Genomic DNA, 19546 nt, shown 5'->3' on the forward strand with positions numbered 1-19546 from the left:
GATGCTGAATGCAGAAAGATCACAGGGCAGTGGGTGGAAATCTTGTGGATCCAGTGGCAGTGGAAGCATCTCACTTGGCTCCTCCAGCTCCAGGACTCTAATGTAGCTCCATGTGGCTTGCCAGCAGAAAGATGAAGCAGTCTGTTTGTATCTGGCCTCCCAGTGAGCTATTTATCTCTGTGGAGCCTCCAAATGAGGTTATCAAGCTGCAACTTGATTGACAGGCTAGAATCCACCCCTTCGAAAGTTGACGCCAGATTATGTAGCTACCACAATGATCAAGAGGCAGTTGTACAAACAAGGGACTATAACCTGCGGTGTGCAGATGCCACAGCCTTACTTGCAGATGAAGATCAAGGATTTCAGCCTTCAGTATGGATTACAACTGAATGTAACAAAGACCAAAATCCTCACAATTGGACCAATAGGTAACATCATGATAAACAGAGGAAAAAGTTGAAGCTGTCAAGGATTTTGTCTTACTTAGATCCACAATTAGTGCTCATGGAAGCAGCAGTCAGGAGATCAAAAGATGTATCACATTAGGTAAATCTGCTGTACAAAATTTCTTTAAAGTACTGAAAAGCAAAGCTGTTACTTTGACTAAGTTGTCCTTGACCCAAGCCATTGTATTTTCGTTTCATATGCATGTGGAAGTTGGACATTGTAGTAGTTATATAATCTGTTGTCAATTTGAGAAGATTAAGAGTGAAGGGAGGGAGTTTATCCTGTCAATCAGGACGCATGCTGGAGGCAGGACGCATGCTCACTCCCAGAGAGACATTCTTGTTGACAAGCCACATGGAACAGGCTGATGGCAGTCAGAGCCTCGGAGCTGACGAAACTATGTAGAGACCCCTACCAGCACTGAGATGCTTACAACGCCACTGGATCCACAAGACTTCCCACCCACTGGCTGTGATCTTCCTGCATTCAGTGCCATTGCATGTGTTTCGTGAGTCTTAAGAGGACTTTATAGATTGGTATTGGACATATGGTCTAATATCGGACTTATAGACTTGATCTGGACTGGGCTGGGATGTTTTCTTAATGTACAGTTACTCTTTATAGAAAGCTCTCTTTTTTGTGCTTTTAAAAAATCATTTACTGAGGGCTCATACAACTCTTATCTCAACCCACACATCCATCCACTGTGTCAAGCACATTGGTATATTTATTGCCATCCTTTGTTGTTGTTGTTGTTGTTGCCATCCTTTTTAAAACATTTTCTTTCCACTTGAGCCCTTGGTATCAGCTCCTCATTTTTTCCCTCTCTTCCCCATCCTCCCTCGTGAACCCTTGATAATTTTTTTTTTATTTCATGTCTTATACCTACCACTGTCTCCTTTCACCCACTTTTCTGTTGTCCATCCCCCTGGATAAAGCTTTCTTATGCACATGAGTGTCTGTGAGTTTGTTTCTCTTGTCTACCCGGTCTAACATACATTGAATAAGGAAGACCAAAGAAGAATTGATGTATTTCAATTATGGTCCTGGTGAAGAATATTCAAAGTACCTGCTAACAAGGCAAACCAAACGGCCTTGGAAGAAGTATGGCCAGAATACTCCTTACAAGAAAGGATAGAGGGACTTTGTCTGACATACTTTAGATATGCTATTAGGAGAGACCAGTCCCTGAAGAAGGACATCATGTTAGGTAAAGGGGCAGTGAAAAAGAGAAGCCCACAAGGAGATGGATTGACACAGTGGCTCCAATGGGCTCCGGTGGCGGTGCAGTGGGCAGGAGCGCAGTGTTTCGTTCTGCGTGCATGAGGCTGCTAGGGGTCGGACAGGACTCGATGGCACCAACAGCAACACAACCGTAAGGTTAGACTGTCACCTCTGAGCGTCTGAGCTCCCTTCTGACCGATTGTAAAATCGTTTGCATTAAAATAAACAATGAAGAGGAAGTTCACATGGATTAAGCCTCTGGTGAATCAGTGAGTCCCCTCTGACCAGAGGCAAGGAATGGGGCTCCCTTGCTATCATGTAGACTGTACTGCCAGGGGATTGTTACAGATACTGTTGGGTTAAAGCTAATGCCTTAGCATTTGATCTCCTTTGACCCATTTTACATTTGCTCTAGTTTTTAATATTTTCTGCTTTCTTTTAAGGTTTTTCTCTGTCTTGTGTTACTGTTTTTTTCTTTTGTGTATGATTTTTCTGTATATGAAATCCAGGATAGGAAAATCTATAGACTCAGTAACTCAATGGTTTCCTGGAGGTAAGGCAAGGGAATTTGGGAGAGATGAGGAGCTAATAACAATGAGTACAAGAGAGAAAACATTATGAAATTGATTATGGTGATGATTATACAGCTCTTATTTTGTAAAATATCATTTTATTGGGGCTCATACAATTCTTATCACAATCCACACATACCTCCATTGTGTCAAGAACATATGTACATTTATTGCCATCATCATTCTCAAAACATTTGCCTTCTACTTGAGCCCTTAATATCTGCTGCTCATTTTCTCCTTTCTCCCCACTCCCCCCTAACTTCATCATTCAAAAAGTTATTATTATTTTGTCATATATTACACTGTCTGACGTCTTCCCCCTCCTTCTTCTCTGCTGCCCCTCCCACAGGGAGGAGGCTATACATACATTCCTGTAATCAGTTCCCCCTTTCCACCCAACATTCTCTCCACCCTCCAGGCATCGCCACTCTCACCACTGGTCCTGATGGAGTCATCTGTCCTGGATTCCCTGTACAACTCTTCTTAATATGATTGAACTACTGAATTGTGTGATATTAATTGTATACCAATAAAGTTGTTTAATAAAAAATACTTTTCCTATTGTATTTTTCAAATACTAGAAAATCAATGCCTAATGCATGTAAAATAAGGAGGAGAGGAGAGGAGTATTCCTTTTGCCCTTTAGAGTAAAAAAGACGATTAGTTAGAGGTGAACCTTCTCTCGTGATGATTTTCACTGCTCACAAGGGAAAATAAAGAACTGCTTAACCCACAGGCATCATGTATTTGCATCTTGTTCAGGGCTAGGATAGAGAATAATTTATTTCTCAAAATGTCTTCTAAGCCTCAGAGCTCCTAATAGTGACCATCTGCTGCTTCTTCCATCCAGAGTGATATACACGCCTGGCCACACTGATGACCACATGGCTCTTCTTTTAGAAGAGGAAGATGCTCTCTTCTCTGGAGATTGCATCCTGGGCGAAGGAACAACTGTGTTTGAAGACCTTTATGATTACATGAAGTCCCTAAACGCATTATTAGAAATCAAAGCTAGTATTATATATCCAGGTGAGTGATTTTAAAAATTTAGCAAACCATTTGTGTCAAATGGTTTGGCTGTTTGTGTGTGTGTGTGTGTGTGTGTGTGTGTTTCCCTTTAAGGAGCCACAGATAAATTGTTCCTTTAAAATGCACCAATAGGTCTGATCTAGCCTTGCAATTCTTAAGAGAAGATTGAGCATTATATTTAAGATAGAGGATTCTGTCTTGTTTTTAATATCTACAAACAAAGGAAATAGCCTTACAATAGAACAGAAAATCTTTTAAATAAGCAATTTTCAATTGTATTCCCTTGATTTTTACTGTGTACTACATTAAGCTTGGGTGACACTGGGCCTCTGAGCTTTCGTTCTTTCAGACAGTTGGAATATCAGTAGCTGCCATACCAACTATAAAATGGTGTATTTATTTTCATTCTCCAGAAAAATAATTCTGCTGTTAATATCTCAGATAAGAATTCACACCCGTACTCCCACCCTTCTCCGAAACTCTGTGAAAGACACAAGCCTCATCCAGAGGACCTAGAAGAGGAGGGGGACTGGTTAACTAATAATCTAAGTTCTTCTGATTTGCTCCTAACCAAACTGCCTTAGAAGAATCCGTATCTGCCAGGTCTTCTGTGCTCTCGCGTTTTTCCATGAGTTCCTGCTGCCGAGAGGATCGGAGACAAACAGTGGAGTTGGGCATCGGATTCACACTATGACATGAGAGGAAAGGTCGGCTATGTCGAAAGAAAAGAGTGTGTGTGTTCAGTGCACTCACATTCAAGTGACTGCCTAGTAAAGGCCCTGAGAGTGCTTACTTTAGGGAATCGGTGGAACAGCTTCTTAGCACAAAAGGAGTTGGTGTATAAATTATGTTCTATAGCCATCCCTGCCACATAGTAAAGCTTGCTGCCCATGAGCTATTGTGCAGCGGATTTTGCATCTACCATTCTGAGCCCTGGTGGCTAACAGATTACCTGCTGGGAGGCTAGCCACAAGGCTAGTAGCGTGAACCCACCAGAAGCTCCTCTGCAGAAAGACGGGGTATCTGTAATGATTTACAGCCTCAGCACCCCACGAGGCAGTCTGTCCTCTGCGTCCCTCTGTGTCAGATTGACTCAATGGCAAAGATTTTTGTTGTGGATGTTATCTTCACAAAGTGCTATGGAGTGGGAAGCAATGGCCTCGTTACAGAAAATCAAGGAGGCTAGGAGATTCAGTAATTTAGGGCCACACAGCCACGAAGGAATAATGTGTCTTCTAACCAGAGATAAATACTAGAGATACGCCTGCTTTAGGCTGTGTGTGTGTGTGTGTGTGTGTGTGTGTGTGTGTGAGAGAGAGAGAGAGAGAGAGAGAGAAGAGATAGGTGTATAGGAGTAGAGATAGCTTGATCGATAGCTGGGTGAACCTCATAGAGCGAATCAGTTCCGGCACATTTTGTTCAGTACCACTGATTGACATGAAAATGTAGCAGCACTCTGCCCACCTTCTTCCTGTATTTCTCATTTCCAGAATTTTTTGTTCTCAGATAACTTAAATATTTTTTTACAGACTTGAGTAATAGATTAATTTGTACTATCTAAAAGAGCAAATAACTTAAAGTATAATTTTTCCAGGTTGTCAAAAATTCTGAATTACATTCATAAATACATAAAGCTGCTTTCATATTAAAATTCTAAAATAATAATTTAAAATTGCATTAAATTCTATCAGTGCATTTTTTAATTAAATAATTTTATTGGGGACTTATACAATGCATCACACCACACATACATCCATTGTGTCAAGCACTTTTGTACATTTGTTGCCTCATCATTCTTAAAACATTTGCTTTCTACTTGAGCCCCTGGTATTCGCTCCTCATTTTTTCCCTCCCTCCCTGCATGTAGCCCCTCCCCCATGAACCCTTGATAATTTATAAATCATTATTATTTTGTCATATCATACACCGTCTGACGTCTCCCTTCATGCACTTCTTCACTGTCCGTCCCCTAGGGAGAGGGTTATATGTAGATACTTGTAATCTGTTCCCTTTCTCCCTCACCTTCCCTCCGCCCTCCCGGTATTGCCACTCTCACCACTGGTCTTGAGGGGTTCATCTGTCCTGGAATCCCTGTGTTTCCAGTTCCCATCTGTACCAGTGTACATCCTCCGGTCCAGCTGGATTTGTAAGGTAGAATTGGGATCGTGATAGTGGGGGGTGGGGGAGCATTCAAGAACTAGAGGGAAATTGTCTGTTTCCTCATTGCTACACTGCACCCTGTCTCGTCTCCTCCCTGCAACCCTTCTCAAGGGGACGTCAAATTGCCCACAGATGGACCGTGGACCCCCACTCCGCACTCCTCCTTATTCACAATGCTCTGATTTTGGGGGTCTTTGATGCCTTCTATCAGTGCATTTTTAATCCTTTTTTGGGGGGTACTTTCATGAAGCTGCTTCTTCGGTTGTCCCAGTGTAATCATGTACAAATACGCTTGGCGTTGTGGTTGAAGGCACAGCTGATAGGACCAGAATCCCGGTTCCACCGCCCTGGCTTTGAGGCCCTGGGCTGCTTATTGCCCCTTCCTGTCCTTGGATTTTTCTGTAAAAGAAGAAGTCATAATAGCATCTTCCTCATGGGACGGCCGTCAGAAAGACATACATGAAACATTTAAAGGGATGCCTGCCACATGTACATATGATGCAAAGTTGCTTATTGTGATAGTTGCTAATTTTTAGTGCTACTTTAGATGTTTTAATATCCTTTATTATCAAAATTTTACTTTATATTTGCTAAGTATATTGTAACATACGCATTTTACTTGGTATGCTTCTCTGATATTTTTTACATTGTACCTAAATTTTAAATCTCTTTTCCCTTTATATCTCTCTAAATAATCCATATTTGTTATATATTTTGTATCCTTTTCAATACACCGTATTATTTTAAACTAGAGTGAATTAACTTCAATTGTCCATACCATTTTTTTAATCTAACTGAAGTAATTTTCATAACTACTTCGATTCAGGACATGGCCCAGTAATCTATAATGCTACAGATAAAATTCTACAGTACATTTCTCACAGAAATATCCGAGAACAGCAAATTCTTGCAGTATTTAAGGAGAGCTTTGGAAAATCATTCACAGTCATGGAGCTTGTAAAAATTATTTACAAGGTAATTTTTGCTTATCTTTTTTGTACATAAACAGTTTTAATAGTGTAATATATTTAGTAGACTATAAATATGGTAAGTTGTTATACCCTAGGACAGTACCAATCTATGTTAATTTTATAATGAATGTCACTTCTGTGTATTTGAAACCAGCAACCTCAACTTTCTAGAACACAAGAATTAAAGTAACAAATAAAACCTAAGCCTAAGAACAAAAATAGTTATCCCTTTCCAGTCGGTGAGCCTTATGTCCCTGACTTTGCAGGAGAGGAACTCATGGACAACCTGGTGGTGAGGTTTTATAATGATGGGTATATTCTTTGTGATTATTTGGTTTCCTGTCCTGTCGCAAGTTAGAAGGGGTGATCTGATGGGACAAATACTGGGATAACGGCGCTGAGAAGAGGCAGAGTTGCTTAGCAGTGGAGAAAATGTGTATCAAAGAACCTGAGTAGAATGGCTCCATCTATAGAAGAGCACCACTCATTCAAGCACTTCATGGTGTGACTTCACTCTGCTACAGCTGATTGGTGTAATTCTGTCTTTGAGCGAAAGTTTTCTATGTTTGCTCTGTAGGCAGTATAGCTGGGGGCAGCGGTTCTCATCCTATGGGTCACAACCTCTTTGGAGGCCAAACTACCGTTTCACAGGGGTCGCCCGATTTATACCAGTAGCAAAATTACAGTGATGAAGTAGCAACGAAAATAATGTCATGGTTGGGAGGGGTCACCACCACATGAGGAACTGTGTGAAAGGACTGCGCGCAGCATGAGGAAGGCTGAGAACCACTGGCTTAGAGGTAAAGAATATAGGATTTGGAGTAAAGCTGCATTGGGCCGGGCTTCCCTGGGTGACGCACACAGTTAGTACTCAACTACTCACCAAAAGTTGGCAATGTGAACCCACCCAGAAGTACCTGGGAAGACAGGCCTAACCATTTCCTAAAAAATCACAGCCTTGACAACCCTACAGAGCAATTCTGCTCCACAAATGGGGCAGCAGTGAGTCAGAATTACTTCAATTCAATGAGTTTAAAGCTCCCTGCTCCCACCTACAGAGGAACTCTGGTAATGTAGTGGGTTACATGTGGACTGCAAGCCACAAGGTCAGCAGTTTGAATCTACCAGCCCCACCAAGGGGGAAAGATGAGGCTTCCTGCACTCCTATAGATTTACAGACTCAGAAACTCAAAGGGACAGTTCTGCTCTGTTCTGCACAGTTCTACAGAGTTGCTATGAATCAGAATTGACTTGATGGCAGTGAATTTGGGGTTTTGGCTCCCACCTATTATATGTCAAGTTATTTAACTTCTATAAGCCTCAGTTTCATTAGCGATAAAATGAGAATGGTAACATTATTAATCTTTTGAGATTGTTGTAAATACTAAGAGGCAATTCCTCTTCTGTTTTTAATATCATACCAGACACATAGTCATTAGCTAATAAGTATTTAGTAGTAGTAGTAGTAGTATTGTCCCCACTGCCATCACCACCTCTGCTACTTGTGCTGGGCTGTGGCCAATACAAAAGTAAATATGGCCAAGCCCCCTGCCTTGTTTATCTGTCTATGGAGAAACAGATGAAAAAACAAATAATATATTTACAGAGGTATTATGCCATCCCCACAATCCATTTTAAAGAAAACTGCCCTTTAGCAGTCAGCGTGTCCCCCAGCTTCCTGCCCCCACACCCCTAGCACCACCCCTGGCCCTAGCAACCACTCAGCTGCTTACTTTCTCTTTCTACAGGTCTGCCTCTCCTGGACATGTCACATCCATAGAATCATATAATTCGTTTTGTTTTGTGCCTCATGGATTTCACTTAGTATAGGGTTTTTGAGTCTAATTAATATTGTAGCTCTGTACTTCATTCCCTTTTATTGCTGAATAATGTTTCATTGTTTGAATAAACCACATCTTATCCACTCATCAGTTGATGGCCATATACATCATTTCTACTTTTGGGCGATTGTGAATAATGTTTCTATAAATATTCATGTTCAATTTTTTATATGGCATGATATTATTTCTCTTGGGGATTATGTATGTATGTATGTATGTATGTATATGTATGTATACACACACATCCAGAAGTGGAATTGCTGGGTTATATGATAACTCTAGGTTTAATGTTTAAGAACTGCCATACTGTTTAAAAATTAGTGATTGCACTATTTTATAATCCTATCAGCAGTGTGTAAGGATTCCACTTTCTCAAGTTGTATTACATTTTAAGTACTTAAATAGCCACATGTGGCTCATTTTTACTATATTGGGCAATACAGTTTTCGGGACTGATAATGTTTCTCCAGCTGCTTAGCATCTAACAGATTTGCAATAGATGAGTTATAGATCTAACAGCAGTACATGATTTCTTGAGAGTGATTTTGGTACTGAGGAAAATCTGTGCTCAGCTATTTAAGATACCATGTAATTGCTATTCTAATGACCATTTATTCACCTTTCCCAAACATCCTGCTTACTACTACTGTAGAATTTGGCTTCATTTTAAGAAATTAACTTTTGGTTCCTACACACAGTTTTAACTGGAATAAAACACTGTGTTTGAAAGTCTACTGTTCATATACAGACAAGACAGCAAGGCAATGGTCCCAGGAGCAGATGTGCTTTGGAAAGGTTGATTTTTTTTTTTCTCAGAATCAGTTTTCAGGTTTCATTCACCCACTGCCATCAAAATGATTCCAACTCAGAGCAACACAGTAGGACAGAGTAGAAGTGCCCTGTGGGTTTCCAAGAAAGGTTAGTGGTTTTGAACTGCTACCGTGCTGTTAGCAGCCCAATGCTTAACCACATGAGCATGTTTTCATTTGGGGATGGGGATGGAAAGATACATGAGTTCATGTCTAGAAACCTCTACTTTTTCTTATGAAGCCTCAAGAAAGGCAATCTTTGGAGGTAGAGGGCATGGGGCCAGGCTCGTAAAGGATGTGATGGAGGTTTGGATTGACTGTTAATAAGAAAATGTAACCATATGTCACAAAAGACTCATCAAAGGTTGTAAAGGAAGTGGAAAATAAGTCACCAACTTCGTTGTAAGGAATTCAACATATTTGAACAGACTTTGGTCAAATATTTATTCTCCAGTCAAGGCTTTCAAGAAGTACTCAACACACACAGTGCCCCAAAGCTCGGTGTAGACTGCATCAGTGAGAGTAGTCTTCCCTCTCTGGTCTCTCACTCACCATCATTCTGAAGTCTTCTTCTCGCTCCTTCCCTCTCTTCTTCCTACTGCCACCTGACCCCTGATAACGGCTGAGACCAATAGGCAAGTCTGTTATTTTTCTTCTAGAAATACAACTCTTACGTAGAGAATAAAAGGTATCATATGCTTTATCATTCTGATAACAGCTGCCAAACACTACATTTAATGGAAGCCAGAGCAAACATGAAAATTGAGTCATGAAGTTGAAACATATATTCTTTTATTAAAATGTGCAAAAATGCTGTGCTCATGTATAAAATTCATGCACCCTCACAAATAGACCATTGCGTATACCTAAGAATACCAGAGAATAATCTTGGCAGTTATTTATTTGTAAAATGTTCATGACTTTGTACCATGTGCCATCATACTAAGTTCCAGGTAGTCCGTAGTAGACAAAGCTTCTCCTGCTCGCGTGCATCTGGAGCCGGTGGTTTACGCTGTAGGAATATAGTGACCTCAAGCAAACCCTCTGCAAAGTAAACCCATTTGGGTTATTACTATATAAATAGGTGTTTAATTGAAACTGTTCTAATTTTGTTACATCTTGTTTTTCTTTAAAATGTCTCAAAAGGATTGACTCCTTTTTTTAAAAAAGTAAGGTTGTTTTCATATTCATTTTCTTTTCAGGATACTCCTGAGTATTTGCATAATGTGGCTAAACACAATCTCTTGCTTCACTTGAAAAAGTTAGAAAAAGAAGGAAAAATATGTAAGTATGCCTCCAAATTTTAATTATTTTACTGTCATCATCTAAAAATGTCTTTTCTTTTTAAAAAATCATTTTATTGGGGCTCATACAACTCTTATCACAATCCATACATACCCACACCCAACTATCATGATCCGTAATCTACCTTGCAAGTCTGGATAAAGCAGAGGATGTACACTGGTGCAGATGGGAGCTGGAGGCACAGGGAATCCAGAGCGGATGATACCTTCAGGACCAGGGAGGGGTGTGAGTGGCGATACTGGGAGGATACAAAGAGAAGGGGTTGGAAGAGGGAACCGATTACAAGGATCTACATGTGACCTTCTCCCTGGGGGACGGACAACAGAAAAGGGGGTGAAGGGAGACATCGGACAGGGAAAGATATGACAAAATAATAATTTATAAATTATCAAGGGCTCATGAGGGAGGGGGTAGTGGGGAGGGAGTGGGTAAAAAGAACCTGATGCAAAGGGCTTAAGTGGAGAGAAAATGCTTTGAAAATGATGAGGGCAAAGAATGTACAGACGTGCTTTTACACAATTGATGTATGTATGGATTGTGATAAGAGTTGTATGAGGCCCTAATAAAGTGCTTTTAAAAAAATCCATACATCAATTTTGTAAAGCACACTTATACATTCATTACCCTCATCATTCTCAAAATTCGCCTTCTTCTTGGGTTCCTGGAATTAGCTCCTCATTTTCCTTTTTTCCCTGCTCCTCCCTCCCCACACCCCCTTCCTTCTGAACCCTTGCTAATTTATAAATTATTATTTTATCTTATCTTACACTGCCCGGTGTCTCCCTTCACCCACTTTCCTGTTGCCCATCCCCCAGAGAGGAGGTTATATGTAGATCCCTCAGATTGGTTCCCCCTTTCTACCCCCACGTCCCTCCCAGTATCAGTGCCCATCAGTGTTCTCCCCTGCACATCACTTTAAGTAAGAAAGATAGACAGGGAGAGGAGTTATGAGCACAGGGCCAGTTGACCACAAACTAGAGCTCAACGCCCCACAGGCAATCGTAATCCCGTTTAGGGGGCTGTTCCTCCCCCACCAGAAGGACAGTCAAACACATGTAGCAAGAAGGTAGCTTCTCTTCTCTCAGACCACGAGCTCATGAAGAATTTTACGTGTCGAAAATGGGAACAACCAAAGAGTTGACCAGTAGTAAATTTAGTACATTCAAAAATTAGTGAAGCATTAATTCCGTGATTACTATTGCTAAGTGAAGTTATAAATGAATAATCTTTATAGTTGTCTGATCCTTAAAATCAAGGGGTTGATATTATGCATGAATTCTGTGTAGAAGCCTTACTTAGTGTCTTTCCATGTACAAGCAATTTTTGGTGAACAATAAAATTCCTTTAAGAATGGATACTTCTAGTTACTAGACAAATCAAAATTCAGTGTATTTACTTCCTTGTGTTAATTTTCAACACTGATTTTTTTTTCTTTTTACAGTTAGCAATACGGATCCTGACATGAAATGGAGAGCTCATCTTTAATTGCAGATTAATGAAAACTTTGTTTTAGGTCTTGTTGAGAGAACAGTGTTTTCTTAGCTTCAGTTATTTTTTAAGAAAATCATATTTTTCTTAATCATGGATTATTTATAGAGAATGTATAGAATGTAAACTTAGATATTCTTTCAAATAACACTGTATTATAGATATGTAAATTATATTACACATCTGTAATAGAGATAATTTCTATTACCTTGGGCTTAAAATGTTCCAAAAATTTCAAATATAAAAGTTTATCATTTTTCAGTAGCTTAATGGTTATGTTAGAACAGTAAATTTTCATAATTGATACAACTAATGAAATTGGAAATTGATCTTGGAAATTTATTATCGATTACCAATGATCAGTATAGATCTCTATATAATCTTTCCTTATCCTTGATCTTTCTACCTATAAATATCAGCTTTGTTTTTGTGTTGATACTAATTACTCTCATGGTTAGTTCTGTAACTCTACATAATGTGTATTTTCATACGGTATCTCACAAAAGATTCATATGAAGCAAAATATAATTGAAAAATATTAAATTCCTAAAAAAAAGAAAGAAAAATATTAAATTCCTAATGAAGGGAATTATAATAAACAATTATTTCTTTTTTGTTGTTTTTTTTATAAACAGTTATTTCTGTAACCTCTCAATATACCAACTTATTTGCCAAATGTAGCTTTTTCTGTTGGAGGAAAGTACATGTAAATAAACAGAGGTATAGTGAAATATCACATGGTAGAAGAACTACAAAAATATTATATGACCACATTTTATGGTGTATGTGGATTGAGGTCTGTGATAACATGAACATTCTTAATATAGCTATTCTATCGATGTCTAACTCACCAAATGATTGGGTAAAACCATGCAAAATAGGGTTTGTAAAGCACTAACTGAGGAGGTTGATCAGTTTTAGTTGCCACTCACCTGATGTTAGGGATGGAGCCATCTCTGAAGCAGGAACAGAAACTTCCAAGGACCATCAAGGAAAAAGACCCGCCTTTGGATATGTTCAAGGTCTCTGTCAGAAGTGATGGAGGCCAAGGTCAGAGAGGCACCAGAGGCTCCAGCACAGAAACCAAGGAACAGAGAACAAAGGAGCCAGCCCAGACCAGAGGCCGAGACAAGGTGACCATGAGACAAAACCAAGGAGCAGCTCCCAGACTATGAGATTGTGAGGCAGAGCAGGCTGGTTTCCTGGCCCACAGAGAGAGGCAGGAGCCAAAGGACCATGTGGGTGAGAAAAATATTTGACTGGTGGCCAAGGAAAGGTATTGCTGTGGACCAATGACCGTATCCTGAATATTTTCTAATCCTGGCATGTGGTAGCCTGTTAATTTCCCTAATAAACCCCTCACTCGTGAGTATTGTGTGAGCCTGTGCGGTCATTGCTACGAACGATCAAATGCATTGGAGAAGTGCTGTGGGAGGAACAAGGCAAAGGAGGATGGAGGGTGGACACATGTCTAACTAACCTCCACCTTGTGGCAATAGGCCCAGGGCTGGTGAGGAGTTGAATTCTCCTCTCTTATAGAGGTCGCATGTGGCCTCTGCATTTGGTTGGGTGGTTTGGTTTTGTCTTGCTCAGGGTCATAGGGAGAACAAGAATCTGATGGAACATAGAAGTCTCGCAAGAACAAATGTGTAGTTATTCAGCCATGCTTCGCACCAGCCAGAGTATCTAAAATTCAGTAATGGGATAGCAGATTACGTTTCTGATATTTTGTTGCCTTTTTAACAGCAAGAGTTTGTTCTGCAACATTATGGTGATTTCATTCCTGTTTTTGTTTCTACTCAGTTATTTATGGCCGATTGTTTTACCCCTGTCCAGTATCCAGTGGTCTTCAATATGATTAGATTCTGCTTATTCGTGTTGTCTACTCAAAAGTCTCTGGTCTCATTTTCACCTCTGCTTTCTCTGTATATCTTCAGTTTCTATTTTTCTACTAATAGGGTAGTTTTCTGCCTCAGGTTCTGAAGTCTTCATGGAAGAGGATCTGATTGGTTTAATTAATAGTCATTATGCCTGTTGGAGTGCTTGTTACTGCCATGTTGCCTTATATGTTACTGACCAGCTGACATGGTAACTGCTCAGGACCAATCAAGGTCTCAAAGTACTACAGGGACTTCATCGGAAGGGGATTCCATTCAAGCGAGCTAGTGGGTAGGGTAAGCACTCTGAGAGTTAGCCTTGGAAGTGCAGAGGGCATGAGTAGGGTTGTGGAGGTGGGGCAGGAGTTTTAACAGTAGTGAGAAGTAAGGGTAATAGATAAGAGATATCTTTAAGAAGTAGGAAGAATAGGACTGAGAGAACTGATAGGTCTTGAGAGTTGGGGTCCAGGAAGGAAGAAAGTAGTCAAGAACTATAGATTTTTCACCTAGGCAGCTAAGTAATTGTTGACAACTAGACAAGGGAGTACAAGACATGGGAGAGGCCGATGGGAACAGAGGCGAGATCTGTGGATATGAGGTTGAAGCACTGGGGACATAGAGCGGTGATTTAGCTGATATAACTCTTCTGGCCCTAGTCTCTGTAACTCCCAGTAAATGGTTGAGTGGAATTATGCAGGGTGAGTGTATGTCCTCCTTCCTGATCGGTCTGGGTAAGAGAGGGTCGGGGAAGATGTTCATACATTGCATGGTCCAGTTGTAAGTGATGGTTAGTTAACAAGGCTCATTGCGATGGTAAAACCTTGGGACTCTGGCATAGGAATTGTTTGGTTTTGCCATCCCACTGGGGATAAAATGAGCCATCTCAGAAGCATGAAGCAAAGATCTCACTACTATCCAGAAAGAAGAGTCCGGAGTGGAGTGTGTCCATTGGATCTCAAGATCGCTGCACATTAAACCATGTAGATCTAGGGACAGAAAGCTGTGGCATCAGGAAAGGGCCAGAGGAGTGAACAGCAACAGAACCGAGAACCAGAACATGAGGCCCAGTGTTAGGGTGCCCAGCCCATGGTGACCCAGCCCACTGAGTAAAGCTGAGTGTTTCCAGGCAAAGGGCTCACTTTGGAGCGGGGTGCCACCAGGCATTTAATTGAGTAGCTAAGTGTGCTTGTCCACCAAACTAGAAGCTGCGCGTCTTGTGCTAAGGCTTATGATAGAGAGGGATGTCCCTTGTGCATTAGTAGCAGCGGTAGAAATACTCTGTAACATTGCCCAAGCAGGACAGAGACAAAGTGACTCGAGAGAGGCGTGCCTGTGGGCCCAGCTTGGCAGAGGCTGTCCTTCCTGGAAGAACTGCGTCCTGAGCATTTCTAATCCCACACTGTAACCTCCTACCTTCTTTAATAAATTCCACAGTGGGAGTTTTGCCCATGAGTCCTGTGTGGCTATTGCGATCCATTTTCGGACCCAGCTGAGGTGAGAGTGCTATGGAGGCTCATGAGGTAGGTTAGAGGGTGTAGGCATGTATGATCTCAGCCCCACAGGAATCAGCCTTGGGGAGTTGATGCTGGTGATTCTCCCTTGTGTGCAAAGGAGGTGACAAGCTGGCCTCCAAGCCCTTTTTACAAGGGGACATCTAGGGGAACTATATCTCGTGTTAAACACTTGGCATGGAAGCAGAATCAACTCTATATGCATCTTGTTACAGCTAACAGAAAGTGGTGTAAGCCAAAGGAGAAATGAGTTGGTATAACTAACCTGAGACAGATGCGGGTGGAGTTGGACTTGTGATCAAAAACAAGGATTTATATTCCATCAATACAAACCCCCACTTGTCACCCCTGCTGCTTTCTGAGAGTCAGAGGCGTCCATAGTAGACTAGCTTCTTCCCATAACAAGGGGCATGGCTTTGGACAGCCCTGAGCTCCTACCTTAATCACTCAGAAACATTCCATAAAGCAAGGTAAGCTGGTTCTTCCAGCTCCAGTTTGAAAAAAAATTGTAGAGGAAACACTCTCAGTGGTTAGCATTGCCTCATTACATAGTCTTTGGTCCCAGAAGCCAAGGAAGCAGGAGGTCCTGCATCTGGCCCTGCTTTGGTACCTGCCTCCACTCCCATGGCTAGAGTGGGGGAGGACTGCTCCCAAAACAGGAGTGCCACTGGAAGATTGTAGACGAACATTGTTTCCTTACGGAATTGCTCTCCCCGTTCCTACCTCCTTCCTTGTCTGTAAGGTAAATACATAGTAAATCAGACTGTGTAAACACACAGAATGTTATTTAGTTATTTGAGAGTATTTACAAATCTCTCATGTCAATAAAAAGTGAGTAATACTATCTTGTAACAGGAGAAAAAATTTTAGTGTATTATTGTTCGGTGCCATCAAGTTGGTTGGGACTCTTAGCTCCCCTATGCACTAGAAAATACTACCCAGTCACCTACCATCCTCACAATAGTATGCTTGAGGCCCTTCTTGCAGTCACTAGGTCAGTGGATGCCCTTGCCCTGCGGTCTTCCTCCTTTCACTGCCCCTCCACTTGACCAAGCTTGAGATTCTCCAAGGACCGGTCCTACCTGATAGCCGTCTAAAGTGTGTGAGATGATGTCTCAGCATCCTCTTCTAAGAAGCATTCTGGCTGTACCTCTCTGAAGACAGCTGTTCATTCTTCTGACATTCTGCATGATCATCAGATCTTTCACCAGCACCAGAACCCAACTGCACCAATTCCTCTGCAGCCTGCTTTCTCCATTGTCCCTGCATTCACATGCATGGAAGGCAATGAAGAACTGCTCCAGGTCATGGGCAGGGCACACCCTTGTCCTGAGAGTAACATCTGTTTTCTCTTTAGCACTTGAAAGTCTTTGTGTGACACTTATGCTCAATGCAATGTGTTTGATTTTTCCATTGCTGCTTCTGTGAGAGGTGATTATTGATCCAAGCAAAACAGTGTCCTTGATAATGCCAAGCTAAGTGGGTTCTAATTTTTCCCGGAATGTCCATCAATATAGCTTCCCTCACAATTGATGTATGTATATGTATGGATTGTGATAAGAGTTGTATGAGTCCCTAATAAAATGTAAAAAGAGAAAAAAAACAATTTAAAAAAAGAGAGAAAAAAAATATAGCTTCCCTCACAGATATCTCTGTGCTTAAAGAACAATGGATCCCAGTTGAGGCGTGTTTGGGCATTTGACAGCTTGTCCATCACTTAGAAGGGACATGATCAAAATGGCGCTACATTTGTTTCAATATAACAGCAGGTATGAAAACATTAAACATGAGAAAATTCTTCACAGGCTGGAAATTTATAACTAACCCAACTCAGCTTAGTCATGGATGAGCGTAAAAGTGGGTGAAGGGAGACATCAGGCAGTGTAAGACATGACAAAATAATAATTTATAAATCATCAAGGGTTCATGAGGGAGGAGGGAGTGGAGAGGGAGGGGAAAATAAGCTGATACCGTGGACTCAAGTAGAAAGCAAATGTTTTGAGAATGATGATGGCAACAAATGTACAAATGTGATTGATGATGGATGGATGTGTGGATTTTTATTAGAGTTGTACGAGCCCCCAATAAAATGATTTTTTAAACAGACCAAGAATATTGAGAGAGAGAAAAAGACTCAAAAAATGTGCCTCTGAGGAAACGGCTGTGTGTGGCACTCTAGAAAAGAGGAGGAAAGCACACGGTCAAAGTAGGAAATCTAACCCCACAATGTTGAAAGTAAGTTCTAAAACAGGCATGTGCCCAGCTTCAGGGGACAAAATGGAGTTCACAGATTAGCTGATAAGCAAATTAATTGAAAATAAATGTTAGTTGTTATTCAGCTTTAGTTGGGCATTTGAGATAATTGAAAATCAGTTCATAGAAAACTAAGCTAAAGAAAAAAAATTAAACAACTATAGATTCCAAAAGACAGAAGTCATGCTAGGAAGGAAATAGAACACCATCAGCTTACGCATTTTTGCATAGGTAATATAACATGAGGAAATAAACACTGAGTGAAATTATATTCAAGCAATCGGATTGAAACATCATAGGCTGGTAAGGGAAAGGAGTGGAAAGTTGGGAATGCTAGGACCATGGCTTGTGATACAGACGGTCTGGAATAGGTCCTGAAATGGAAGAATGCGCACTGTATTGCTTAATAGTCCCTTTGAGAATGGAAAGCAGTTGGCTTTAGGAAATGAGAGGGAGAAAAGAGAACAGGGAGGTGCTTTTTCTGTTCATACTGTTTGATCTTTAAATTAGATATATTTTACTTTGACATAAACATGTTAAGATTTAACAGTAGCACTGGCGGCCCGGTGGGATAAGCATTGGGCTGCTAACCACCAGCTGCTCTGAGGAGAGAGATGAGGCCGTCCGCTCCCGAGAAGATTTACAGTCTTGGCAATCCTAAATAATGTCAGTCTGAGTGAAAACCCACTGGACGGCTTTTGATTTCATGTCTAACCGCTGATACTATGTTATGGACCAAATCTAAGCTTTTTTCCATTGGAGCAAGCTCCTTTATCCTAGAATATTCCCCTACAAAGATTACCAGGAATTGGAAACGTTTGAGAGCACATGCTTGCTTAATGTTCACAAAAAGATACGATTTTTTTAAATGACATACTTGAAAGTGTAAATGTTATGCCCTAAGGGGAAATATTGCACCTACCATAGGTTCCCAAACTTATTTGACCTACCACCCCTTTTCAAAAAATAGTTACTCAGCACTCCCTGGCAATGAACTATAGCCTATAAAGTGTAGGTACCTGCTGCCCTTGGATGCTTAGCAAGCCCTCAGGGGGCAATAATGTCCATTTGGGGAAACACAGCTCTACACTGAAGAACCGAGAGATTAATGTAAATTGGAGTCAAAGACTTCTATAACCACTAACATTTTGCTAAAGTATAAAAAGCATATAAAGAAAACTAGATCCAAGTTTATCTGAACCACCAGCGAGTGCTATTTATAGCTTTCAGATAGATTCCAACTTTGTTTTTCAGTTGCAGTATAGTAGACAAATAAATGTGTATGGTAGTTGACGTTTCTCTCATTGAGACCTGGATTGAATGGGTTGTTATTAAGTACCAACGAGTTGGTTCTAACACATGACAACCCTGCGTGGAATGGAACAAAGCACTGTCCCATCCTCCCAATTGTTGTGTTTGCACTTGTTGCAGCCGCTGTGTCCAGTCATCTCAAAGAATGTCTGAGCCTCTACCAATCATTGATGTCCTTCTCTAGTGACTGGTCTCTCACAGCATGTCCAAAGTACATGGGACAAGGTGTCACTATTCTTGATTCTCAGGCAGTCTGGCCGCACGTCTTCCATGAGAGATTTCTTTGTTCTCTGGCAGTCCATGGCACTTTCAATATTTTAGACAACACCATAATTCAAGTGCATCAGTTCTTCTTTGACGTTGTCCAGCTTTGATGTCAGTAACCAACCAGCATAAAGAAAAAAGGACGTGCCTCTATCTCTCCACATCTGTAACCCACACTTCTCCATGTTAATCAAGTTACTTCCACCGAATGTGGAGGAGAGGTAACATAAGACCTTTTATCATATATATTTATGAGGGTTTTTAAGAAGTTTGAGATAACTAATAACCAAGGAGGCACAGCCTTTGAAGCATTTTTTCCTGTTCTATTTAAAATGGAAAAGCAATCTAAAAAAACATGTTTGATCTGATCAGAGCACTCGGGAGCAGATAACGGGGAGTAGGAGAGAGTAGAGCACATCCTGGCCCACCAGGCCTTGAGGACAATGACCCCAATTAGAGCAGCCAGTCCACAGAGAGGACCACA

At 40.9% G+C, this 19546-nt stretch overlaps 1 protein-coding gene across 1 annotated transcript in view; it reads left to right on the top strand.

Moving 5' to 3' along the window:
• The window catches only part of LACTB2 (lactamase beta 2), a 51185-nt gene extending 37970 nt beyond the window's left edge, over nt 1-13215 (top strand). Inside the window, exons 4-7 of the mRNA XM_075549585.1 lie at nt 3094-3272; nt 6259-6407; nt 10256-10337; nt 11800-13215. Of these exons, the coding sequence (XP_075405700.1) occupies nt 3094-3272; nt 6259-6407; nt 10256-10337; nt 11800-11843 (454 nt within the window). The 3' untranslated portion in view covers nt 11844-13215. The remainder of the gene's footprint in view (nt 1-3093; nt 3273-6258; nt 6408-10255; nt 10338-11799) is intronic.
• Nucleotides 13216-19546: the final 6331 nt, after the last annotated feature.

This window comes from Tenrec ecaudatus, chromosome 5, assembly GCF_050624435.1.
Source record: "Tenrec ecaudatus isolate mTenEca1 chromosome 5, mTenEca1.hap1, whole genome shotgun sequence".
NCBI lineage: Eukaryota > Metazoa > Chordata > Mammalia > Afrosoricida > Tenrecidae > Tenrec > Tenrec ecaudatus.